This window comes from Rhopalosiphum padi, chromosome 2 (assembly GCF_020882245.1).
Source record: "Rhopalosiphum padi isolate XX-2018 chromosome 2, ASM2088224v1, whole genome shotgun sequence".
Classification (NCBI taxonomy): domain Eukaryota; kingdom Metazoa; phylum Arthropoda; class Insecta; order Hemiptera; family Aphididae; genus Rhopalosiphum; species Rhopalosiphum padi.
This window is the reverse complement of record NC_083598.1, coordinates 71272578-71285997: the sequence shown is the minus strand read 5'-3', so window position 1 is coordinate 71285997 and position 13420 is coordinate 71272578. Positions and strand designations below refer to the sequence as shown.

Below are 13420 nucleotides of genomic sequence, written 5' to 3'. Positions count from 1 at the left end.
AAAATAACGAATAATGTATTTAGTTAGTACAGGGCTTTTTTTCCGATGAATGTTATTAGGGGCTATTTTCCGAATACTGTTTAAATGTGTAAGATAAATTCAATACAATTTAAACATTACCCATCTCAATTTCCATAGAATTGTGCTAAAATTATTTATCTGGTGCAATTATGTAGGTACATCACTCGGTAAATTTAATTTTTAAATAAGTTTTTAATACTTAAAGTAGATATATGTTGTTTACCTACCATATGGTGGCAATAAATAAATAATATGATAATAAACTAATTGCTTTAGGTATAATTAGCTGAGGTAGTATTTTGTTGTTGTCAGAGATTAAAACGTCTAGACTGTAACATATGAAAATAATAATTGTTGATATTTTTCTCAATTTATTTAATTATAATTATTTGTAGGATAGCGGTTACTACTATATTTAAAAAACTATTTTTTTATAAATATTTTATTATTGATTTATTAACAACCCACAGACCTAATTTAGATTATCAATTATGAGAATATAAGTATACCTAATGGATCTATTTAATATTTCAATGTTGTCTGTTTTTTTTTACTACAAAAATTTAAATGGTAATAATTAATAAATGCGTTTAACAACAGTTATCATATAATTAAATTAAAATTTAATCAGTTGATACGGTTCATATTCTAATTTGAACATACTTAATTTGAAAATTGTATGAATAAAAATATTTATTTTATACTTTCTACTTATTATATATTTATAACAGAGAAGACAATTTTACTAAATCAAATAAAGAATATATATTTCTCAAAATATTAATCTCATAAATAGACTCATAAGTATTTTCTTCTTTCGTGTTTACTTATACTCTGTCCGAGAAAATATACTGATTCTGTGCGTTTTTACGACACCCAACCTTCTAGACTTGTTTCAATATGGCAGGAAGTGGCATGAAGATGTGTATAAGAACTTATTTTTGTTGGACTTCAGCATGTTCTTTCGCTGGAGAGAATATACTAAATTATACTGTATGCATAGCAAATATATCATGCCTATAGATAATTAAAATAACCATTATTTACTTTTTTCTTTCTATAAACTTGATGTTTTTTCAAGTTTGTATATTTTTTAACTACAATTATTGAGTTTTGCCTGTATAAAATTCAATTTTGTAAATTATTAGAACTTAGGAAGAAATGCAAAATATTTTAAACAATATTTTGAATTAAAAAATTGAATAAAATATTTAATTATTTAAATCAACAGTCTTTATCAAGAATAATAATAATAATAAAAATTAAATTAAAATAATAACAAAACATATTCTGGTATCAAAAATAAATAATGTACATTAATTTATACTAGGACAGGACCACGTTCTCTTAACTGTTCTTTGATACTTTTTAAAGATTTATATTCTATATTATTATTTAATTCTTCATTGACATCTAAGAGTTCACGAACTGTTGATTTTACTCGCTGCACATCATCTGGCTGATCTTTAGCTGATATTTTTAAAATTTTATCAAATTTAATAGCTTTAGATGGTTTAATTTCATCAGGATATGATAAAATAGCATCTGAAACAATTAATTGTACATTAATTATACTTTGAAAATTAAACTACGATAATGATAAAAAGACAAATAACCAGAGATGTATTGGTAAATTATATTTTAAGTATATGCCATATTTTCAAAAATGTATCTCAAAAATATGTTCTACTTGCGATAGAAAATTAGCCAAAATACATACTTTTGTTGCTTGTCCCTTAGTTTTTAAATATTGTGTCATTAAAAAAAAAAAAAATTAATTATCCCTATTTGTGAAACATAATATAAATGTATTTTTATCCACAATAAATATTTTCAAAAGAAAATGTATTTGCACATCAGCTATATTACTGATAACATTATATGGTGTTCTCAGTCAGTTAAGTGGTCACAGATAACCAAAAAAATTAGTTTAAAACAGAAATCAGAATTAAGCAAATAAAACAATGTACGTATTGTCCACCTTTTACCATAGACCCATTGTATTATGTATGCTAACAAAATCAATATTGTTTCCATATATATATATACATTTTTTTATTAAGAGGACATCTCACCCGCATGTGTTGTCTCCGTCTTACACACGTAGGACATAGTAAATTTTTGTTTACCAGTTTCAATAATGTGCTTTTAGTTTTAATATTAGAGTAAATTGACCTATTGTCAAACTTTTAGGTAAGAACATTATCTCTGTTCTCTGTTTTACTATATTTTAAATTTTAGGAGAGTAATGGATATGAAAAATATTAAATATTTGAAAATGATCATAGTTCACTTAAAATATTGTAAAAAACCAACGAGAGAACACAGATAATATTCTTGCTTAAAAGTTTGATAATAGGTCAAAAATATAATATTAAAACTAAAAGCACACTATTGAAACTGGTGAAAAGAAAATTTACTATGACCTACGTATGTAAGACAGAAACAACACATGCGGGTGCAACGTTCTCTTAATATTGTTGTAATTGTTATAATTATACTCCGTATACTTCCATATACATTCCAATATATCCTTACAAGTACCTACCATCTAAATTTTCTAATTGATTTTTAATCTCTAAATATTTCTCTTTGGAACCTTCAGTGTCCATTTTGTTAATTACTAATATAGCAGGTTTATCTAGTAGTTCTTCTTTATACAACTCAAGTTCCTGTAAAGAAAATAATTATTTAAGTAATAAGTTAAAAGTTGAGTACAATAAGATTAAAATACAAACTTTATTTAATAAAACTACTGTATCCAAACATGATCGAAATTTATGTTTGGGATTTAATTGAAAACCATTTATATCAACAACAAGAAGAAGTAATTTTGTCCTCTCTACATGTCTAAGAAATCTATGTCCCATTCCAATATTACAATGAGCTCCTTCTATAAGTCCTGGCAAGTCTGCCATTGATATTTGTCGCAAGTCATCATAAGTCATAATACCAATATTAGGTCTTATAGTTGTAACTGTAAATATAAAAAGCGTATTATATTTAATTTTTTTTTTTAAATATTTTACTTACATGGGTAAGAAGCAATTTTTGGTTTGGCATTAGAAATAGCTTTTAGCAACGTAGATTTTCCAGCATTTGGAAAGCCAACTAGACCAATATCAGCAATTAATTTAAGTTCAAGTTTAATAGATTTGCTTTCTCCTCTTAAACCACAATATCCATTTGTTTTGTTGCCTCCTTCTCCACCTTTGACAACTATTAATTCAGAATCTGGCTCGTTTAACTCACCTATAACATAAGATACAAATATACATACAAAATATTATTATATTAAATAGTAAGTAACATGAAATTTATTAAAATGACAAAAATCTTATTGTTAAACAATTATTTTACAAACATACATACATATTTTACAAGATATGTCAAATTAAACATAAATAAAAAGTATTATATAGTGATAAAATAACTTGAAGGCTTAAATAAAATTATATTTTAATAAATTAATATTTTTATCATAATCATATTATATACAATAAGTAAAATATTATTTTAAAGAAAAATTTAGTGTTGATTCTACTTAGGAGGTATAGAACCAATAACTTTAAAATAAAAGTGAAGGGATTGCATTATTGCATAACATACTTGACTGCTATCTATAAATCATTATAGTATACTAATATCCCGACTAGTATCAAGATCTGTTATCTGATTTGAGAAATTAAGTTATTTAAATTATCATAAAATATATATTTTTACCCTAACAAAAAAAACATGAATTATATGAAACAAAATTGTAAATTTAAAAAATTGTAACTGCTTACCAATTAACACATTTTTATCATCATAAACAGTGATACCAGTAGGTACATTTACTTTTTTATCTTCGCCGTTTTGACCAAGTATACGTCTAGAATGACTATTACCACCCATTTCTGCTCGTATTTTTTTTAGTGGACATTTTTTCAAAAAATCCTTCAGTGTCATACCTTTAAATAAAAAATTATTTATCAAATATTATTTAAGTCAACCAAAATGCCAAATACACTCATAAATTATGTTAGATTATTTAGTTTTCAAATTTAACTGATTTTAAAAATCATTTATGCAAAGAATATTTCAATTCTTCAATAAAGAAGATGTATTATTTGTATTGAAACATTGTAAAAACATTGAGTTTGTTGACACAATTAATTCATTTAATTAAATAATGATTTGAAAATAAAACATTAGATCAATCAAACTTAAAAGCTTAACAAGTATTGTGCATAAAATAGAAAAAAGTTTACCAAGATAAAAGTATTATGTAAGTATATTATTTCGATATTAAGTTCATATTATAATACATACCTTCTGTCGCTACAAAACAAACATCACCTCCTTTACCACCCTCACCACCATACCGGGGAAAACCAAAACCACCAGTTCCAGATTTTACATGTATTCTTAATGAATCTAAAAATTTGGAATTTTGTTTTAAATAATTTCGTATGGGCTGCAAAAAAAAAAAAAAAATAATAAATACTATTTATGTTATTAATAATTTTAGTAAACACTTGTCAAATATTTTACCTTTGCATCTTTTTTCGACGAACTGTATTGACGAACAATTGTTATAAACAAATTTTTATGAAAACAAAACATCCTGAAAATTGTATGATTTACAATTTAGAATGCATGTTATATGGATACACGATAAGTAATCACCGGGTGAATTAATACTTTAATAAGTACCTAATTTATTCTTTTTGTACGATATTATGATAGTTACTGTTGGAATTATGAATTATTTAATAAAAAATTTTTAACGAAAAAAACAATTAACCATTAGGTAGTAATGCCGAGCGTGTTCGGCTGTTCGGCATGAGAAATATCGTAATCACTAATCTGTATTTTTTATTTACTGGTAGATAGTAAGTTGATAATAGATACAATCATATTAAAAAAATGATAAGGTATCATATACCAAAATTCTTATCAAATTCGAGTGAAAGTATGATCACAGAATAACCAAAAGGGACTAGAGAGCACTCAACAATTTGTTCGATTTGTTATTCTAAGTCACTTAGTCCGTGAGTATGAATAGTATGATTAAATTATAGCCGGTACTGCAGATGGCAATAGACAGTAAAATAAAACAGAAAAATAGTAGATATCACAAAATCACAGTAAACAATTTAAGAATTAGCGAATATTCTAAATAAAGTATTTGGATTTAGTTTAAAAAAAAATACGTAGGATTTTAATATAAAATTTGATTAACTAATAATATAAGTCCTGATATTTTATGGAGCTTGAATTAGTATTCAAATGAATTAAATAGTAGTATAATATACGTGTATACTGATACTGTATACTCGCATAATATAATATTAGTTTAGAGCATTTCCCAAACAGTGAGTGGTAATTATATATTTGATGGATTGCAATAGTTGCGTTAAGTTTTGAAATATTAATATATTTTTCTTATAATATACAATATTTTATATTATAAAATCACTATGAAATAAAAACACATTTATAATACAAAAAGAAGATAGGTGGGTATAATTTATGTAGGTACCTATAAATTAAAATAGATATTATGATAAAATATTTTCTATGTAACTATATCATATTTCATTGATGTTAAAATGTAATTATATTGTTGATGTTTATCCGTGACGGGGAGCCTTGCTTTAAAAAGTCCAGTAAAAGAAAAGGTATAAATTAATTGATATTTATAAATCATATTAATGACAAAAGTCTATAAAAATACGTGTCATTAACGACTAACTGTTTGCGTAGTGGGGCACTAAAACACGGCACTGTTGTGACACCATAATTATTATATATATATATATATGTATCTAAATACGTGATGCCGTGATGGGCGAACGCATGGTGCAGTATCAAAATTAATAAAATGCTGGGACTGCTGGATATCTATATACAAATCAAAAACATAAACAGTTTAAAAAAAATACATAATGATAGATGCCATAAATAATTTGAATATATTGTAAATCAGCGTCAAAAGAACATTGATAAGAGTGCTTTTGAAATGTAACAATATATTATAAATAGCAATTCAATAAACCAGAGAAACGGTACCGAATGGTGAAGTGGTATAAAATACAAAAAGCACATAATAACACAATACATTATAGTCAGCGGAGGATCCATAATTTTTTTAAAGAAATGCACATATTATTTATATTTTCAGTAAATTTACTATAAATCATGTATTAAATTAATTTAAAATATATGAATAAAGTTTCAACGGTGACTGCGTCCAACTATAATACAGGTATATACTCGTAGTATTATATAGATTATAGATGTTTATTTAGTATTTAGTAATTATTATAATTATAGTAAATGAATACTGTGGTCTGTGAGTGATTTAAGACGGAAGGATATAGAAAAACAATAATAATTTATAATTGAATATGCATATAGCATATTCATTATTGTACGTGTACAATATTCAGTGCAACAAAATAAAAACTATATCAATGCGATGGTATAATATGATATACGATGCACTTTGACTAGGTACCTATTTTGAGTCTTAACGGGACAGGTCGCAGGCGACAGCGATATACCGACACACAGCACACAGGTATTATATCGGTAATCTGTCTGGTGGACAGATTTTAATTCGCGACCGCATCAATAACGATTGACGCGCTCACGGTACTGAAAACCGATCGACCAAGTGGGATCGGCATATCGCGGCGATAATACTGTACGCCGATGGAGACACACGGCACGGAAGTAACGCGCCTTATACGCGCAACGGGTTAGAATCCATCACGCGTTATATCTGGCGACGATGACGGAACGCGTCGAAATACTATACCGGTACAATGGTAACGAAATTTACGCGTGTCGTACAAAGTGCAATGATTGGTAGGATACCAGTGGTGGTAGAACGGAACCCTGCGGAGGACAGGACAGATCGCAACACACGATGTATAAATTAGTATCATAGATAATAATATGTATATGTAAACACGGCATACTGCTGTGCGCGGACCTATCGCGAATTGCACAAATAAGACAGAAATCGAACTCGAGCAACGTGAACGTCAAAGGCAAACACGACGAAATATATTTGACCACAAACATGCCAAGCACGGCGTAAACACAAATGGTGGACAATAGAAAAACAAACGGACGCATCATTGCGGTAACCAAAACGCGTATAGAAAATTCAGATCATATATAATGCGAATATGCGATCGCGATTCGGTGGCGTTACCTACAGCATATAATATGGCGATGACGAGACGCTTCACAAGCTGCAGATAAATGAAAGCAGACGGAGTGTGCCGATAAAATGTTGGGCTGCGAACGCCGTGTGGCTAAAAGCTGACGACGTGTCGCTATATGTGCAGCAACCGCGTGGTGACAAACGTAATCGTAACGATGATATAAAAAAAAAAATCGGTGACACGACGAAAACAGAACGGTCGTAATGCGTAAATTAAATAATAATTAACAATATTAATGTGTAATATATGTGTGATTAATTATTGATTCTTCGGCAGTGATCGCTTGATGTGGTCACTGCAAAACTGAAAACTAAACAGTAATATTTTAAATGTATAAACTTATTACAGTGAATGTGCGTAGTGTGTACGTAGAAAGCAATTTGCGAATGTATAGTAATAGTGTCAAATAGTGTTCGTTACCGTGTACGACAAGTGTGTGTACGTGTTAAGTTAAAATCACGATATTTTAACTCGATGGATGTTTACACGATAGATTTTCAGTTTTTACTATAATATACTACATTATATTGTTGGAGTTATATCCGGATACTCTTATATTTTAAAATCTGAATAAAAATTAATTTGTATATCCGTAATCCGAATATAATATATTCGAATATTCCATAATAGTATTTGATAATATTCGCCATTCGGATATAATATCTACTATTCAGATATTGCAATGCGTAAATCCCGGAGTCTCATAAAATTTATATCACGAGTCACAGTAAAAATAAATATCTACCTACTTGAAAAACATTGAAAATACAGAAATCTGAATACTATAAATATTCGAGTATTCGAAATCTGAATAAATGTCCCGACACTAGTTTATACTAACACGTATGGATTTACGTGTAATTATAATACAGTATACACTATACAGTATAGAGTACACGATATTCCGAATTTAAATGTATGACGTATAATGTCCCGTATAAATACTAGATTTTTTTTATACGATATTTTGAACTGAAATGTGTACGTACTGTGTAGGTAGTAGGTAATGTAGTAGGTGGTACAATAAGATATTATTTTACTTTACGTTTCCTAATTCTGTGTTTGAATATGATATTATTTTGAGTTTGTGTGTGTGAACACTATAATCTGAGTAAACACATTCATGTATTCCTAGGGATTATATTATTTCGTATTTTTAGTATACGTACGTTTTGAAGTACATCATCGTACATTCGTACATATATGTGTTAAGTCAAACATAAAAATTTTTTTCAATATTCTTTTTTTAAATTTTTTCAAGGTAAGCATTTTTCTTTTTAATTATTGAAAATTAACAATCTTTAAGATCTAGGTCTAGAGTACATATTGCAATATAAGTAAATAATGTGATTCAAGTATATAAATTATAAATAAAGTATTAGAACATAAAAGCTTAAGATAAATTATAGGTATACAATAATCATGAACAGTCGATGAAAAAATATAAGCAAGTTAGAAAATAGAAAAAATAATGATGTTACATCTTGAATTGTAAATTTAAATGGAACAATTCTATAATATTCATTTTAATATTGAAATATATCTGTCATCGTTCATTTTTTATTATGAACAATGTTAATTAAGTTATAATTTATAACTATATGCGTTTTAATTCTATCTAAACAAGTGCCAAGTTATATTAATCTTTTATAAATGTATATAAGTTAATTTATTAATTTATATAAGTTTTTAACTCATAAATATACTTGTATTTAGTGAACACTTTCAATTCAGTTTCACCATAATAATTCTATTATAATATTAACTAAATTCTGGTAATATTTATTTTATATGCTTCATTTTTAGATTCTGAACGGAGTGATATGTATTGATTTTATAATGATGTGTGTTTTTTTTTATTTTTGTGTCTTTCATCACGGTTTGCCGTTTGGAGTAGTAATAATGCTTCAATGATAGACTTTAGCCCCATTTTGAAAAGGAAAATTCATCTAGTTGGTATTTTGAGGGGTCAAAAGTAAAAAATTTTTTAAAAGCGTCGGGAAAAACCCTGGAAAAATAACGGAAAAACGGGAATTTTTACGCATAACCACTTTTTGACAAAATCGATTTTTTGATTTTGCTGTAACTCAAAAACGAATCATTGTAAATACTTGAAATTTTCACCAAATGTTTATATTATAGTTATCTATTAACGATTAAATTTTCAAAAATATGTTGATCTTTTTTAAGCTAGTTATAGACAATTGAAATTTTCGACTTTTTTAAGTTTTTTTTTCTTAAAATGCCGATAAAAAAAATTTGGCTCTCCAAAAAATCTTTAAATTTTAATACAAGGTTTATTATAAGTTGTACTTATTGTAGTAAAAAAATATCAAAAATCGTTATTCACAATTTTTGTTTATAAACATTTAAAGTTCAAATGTTTACGAAATATATCAAAACCGCGAAAATCATTGACTGACAAATCATCTCCGTTCAGAATCGTTTTTCGTATACATTGATACCTGTGACCTGTCATTGCAATCATTGCATTCAAATTTAACACATCTCTAATATACAGCAGAGCGATACCCACTTGCCCACTTTTTTTTTGTTTTCATCTTATTTTTGTCATATCAAAAATCTAACAAATATTGATTGAAAATATATAAAACATTATTATTTTTTGTTTTTGGAATTTTTGCAATACATCTATTATTTTATTTCAATATGAGTTGATTGTCAATCTATTATTAAATATTTAAATTGTAGGTTTATAAACGAATTTTTATGATTACACATTTATAAGTGTTATATTATATGGTATAACATATACTTTGGAATGTACTTTTTTTATTTTGTATCTTTATCTAATTTTTATTATTTGCGTATATAAATACTGTAAACACTGTAAAATTGAATTTCTAATGAAAGATATTGGCTTTTTTTTATCATGTATAGGTAGTAAATACTTTACATAATATATCATTATCTTAAATTAAACTTTGCAGGTTTTATGGTTAATTTCTTACCAATTAACAATTATGTTTGTATTTGTTTCGAACGTTTGGGTATTCTTTCTAACCATGAATATGATAAACTGTACATGATTTAATGGTTGTGATGAAATAACAAAACAAATAGAGCACGAGAGGTTTAAAATTAATAATTGTATGAGGATTACAATATTTATACTTATATTATACAAAATGTAAACATAATTTGATATAATATATTTCATAAATAAGAAGATAAATTCTTCCATTTGTTTTCATCTCCTGTTCAATAACCACTTATTTGAAAGAAGAACAATACACAATATCATGTTTGATAGACCACATAACAACATCAATGTGAATTTGTATGTACCAAATCCATATCATTTAAATTTAAATTACATATCTAACTATAAAATAATAATTTTAAAAATATACGATGCCCTAACCATTTTATGGGTTTACAGTTTACTTAAGGGACTTAATATATATATTATTATTGTATGTATGAAATCAGGGTACATAATATTTGTTGTTAGCTGATGCAATATAATATTATAAATATTAATATAGTTAAAATTATTCAACTATAAGAAAATATTTATGTAATATATTATAATAGCATGTCAGCCTCAGCATATAGCGTTAATTTTTAGCCAATAAGTTTTAGTAGACTAAAAACCAAATTTAGCAAAATAGAAACTAGGTTAAGGAATAATGACTTAAGGTATATAAAATATAAATACATAAGAGATGGGAGTAGACATAGGCTATTTTTTTAGGAATGATTATTTAATAAAATAAAATTGAATAAAACATTATTTTAGCATTATACTTCAATTTTGTGTTTAGCTAGTGCGTAGGTACTTCGTGTAATCGTTGTATACGACAATACATTATTATTTATCAGGATATCACTAAACAAAAAATAACACAAACTGAAATAATTAAAATCATTTTATAATTCTGCATCATAAAAATAAAATAATTTTTTTCTATTTTATTGGTTTGGTGCAAATATTTATGTACACGTGATTTATTTTTATTTTACCTCAAAATCTGAGAACTGTATCACGTATCGTAATCATTACAGCATAACCAATTTGATATTATTGTTAGATTATTAATATTCTCGGTAATTTGATATACCCAATGAGTAATGACTATATAACATTTATCCGCATACAGTCAATATATAGTCAATAACGACCAAAGTAAATATAAATTAAACATTAAAACTCTGACCACTGTGGCCACACATACAGTGCCGGATTGGGACCCAGAAACTTATCGAGCACAATAATTTTACCGGCCCAGTTAATTTAGCTAGATATTTTAGCAAGCGGCCCATGTATCATAATAATCTTGCAGCCCACCGCGCTTAATAACGCGATAGCTCGCCGGCCATGCACACATATTATGACGCCTATGATTATACTGTGCAGTAGACTTTTGTTAAAAAGACGTTATTTACGCAGCCGTTTCAAATATACAATTCTATAAAGGAAAAAAAAAATCATACGATCAATGCAAACTCGTTCTAGAGCGTTGGTACCAACTGTTGCGCTGATACACTGCAGTTTACACGTAGTACGTACTACGGCTCACGAAAAAATGTCCCTAAAAACGTGTACGTCGCTGCGCATTGGTTCCCCCACCATACTGCGGCCCATCTGTCGGAAGCCGGTCGGTTGCGATCGTTTGATAGCCGACGCCCGACGGCCGACACTCGTCTAGTGTATAGAGTAATACCAGGGGTACGAAACTCCGTGCGTTGGCCGAATCAGGCAGTTGTGACCTTGAACACGGTCTCCAGATGGGCGTGGCATACGTTATCAATTAAATATATCATATCAATATCACAATATCATTTGTACCATTTTGTAGTTTTTGTACAATACGAATACGACAATATTGTTTATTAATTTTACCAAGATTTATGTTTATGTATTAAGATTTAAAATTTACTCTAATGAAAAAATATTACAATACTTAAATTAATGACTAGTGTAATAATAGGTAATTGGATTTGGAATAAAATACTAGGCTTAAAGAACAAACACATTGGAAATTTCGTAAGAATATATTTAATTTATTCAATGAAAAATAATATATTACATTAAAAGAATACATACATTTTATTATAACAATACTAAATGGCTCGCTGTAATAAAAGAATACATCGATTTTATTATTTTTCATATGATCACAGTTGTTAGTCCTAAAAAGAACTGTTTAAGTAAAGTATTCGCTTTCTGAATCAATATAATAAAAGACTATTCAATTTTATTATTTGTTACATGACCAGAGGTTAGTCCTAAAAAGAACTGTTTAAGTCCTAAAAAGAACTGTTTAAGTCCTAAAAAGAACTGGTTAAGTAAAGTATTCGCTTTCTGAATCAATATAATAAAAGACTATTCAATTTTATTATTTGTTACATGACCAGAGGTTAGTCCTAAAAAGAACTGGTTAAGTAAAGTATTCGCTTTCTGAATCAATATAATAAAAGACTATTCAATTTTACTATTTGTTACATGACCAGAGGTTAGTCCTAAAAAGAACAATTTTAGTGAAATGTATTTGGCTAATAATACTGAAATTACTATTAATTTGTTACACATTCGTTGGTTATGAATCATTATAGGCATAAACAAAAATGAATTAATATCAACAGCTGGTTTTTTTTTTTTAAATTCAGTATTTATAAATTTGAAAGAATTTGAACTTTTCTGTTCATTTTACCAGTACGTAATGCTTGAGATTTCTTGTTGGTTCTATTTAATGAGTTATATATTCGAAATCTTAAGAATAAGTTAATTAAGAAGTCTTTAGGAAAATTATCACACGGATGATAGAAAAAAATTGTATTTAAAATTAAATCTTTAAGAGTCTTACCCACGTTGGGCTGAGGAGCTAATGAAATGAAATGTCTATCAAAAACTTGATTAATTTGAAAAATATACTGATAAAAAGTAGAATCGGGCATCATTAAATTACCAAATAATAAAGAAGGATTTGCTTCATATGATTTAAAATGGGAATAAAATGTTTCACTGGATAACGAAGTAGTTGCTTGTGCAAAACTTAAACAAGTTGTACATTGATGAACTTTTAAACATTGCCCAATTAAGTAACCACAAATATATGTCAAAGCATTCTGTTCAGGTATATTAATTTGTTTGTAATTATTAATGTTTGCAATAGGTAATGGAATTTGAATAGGATTTTTTTCAGGGAAAA

The 13420-nt window shown here is 27.2% G+C and overlaps 1 protein-coding gene across 2 annotated transcripts; it reads right to left on the bottom strand.

Annotated features, from left to right (window-relative positions):
- Positions 1-1204: 1204 nt before the first annotated feature.
- Positions 1205-4871, bottom strand: LOC132922586 (GTP-binding protein 10 homolog). Of its 2 annotated transcripts, XM_060986168.1 has the most exons (8): positions 4720-4871; positions 4558-4630; positions 4336-4480; positions 3810-3974; positions 3055-3273; positions 2760-2998; positions 2570-2693; positions 1205-1566 (listed from the first exon to the last, which is right to left on the bottom strand). In XM_060986168.1, the coding sequence occupies exons 2-8, from the start codon at positions 4627-4629 to the stop codon at positions 1343-1345; spliced, it is 1188 nt and encodes a 395-aa protein (XP_060842151.1). In that variant the 5' UTR covers position 4630; positions 4720-4871; the 3' UTR covers positions 1205-1342. The 2 variants fall into 2 exon arrangements, with proteins under 2 accessions (XP_060842151.1, XP_060842150.1); XM_060986167.1 differs by having other exon boundaries at positions 4558-4871.
- Between the last annotated feature and the right edge of the window lie 8549 nt (positions 4872-13420).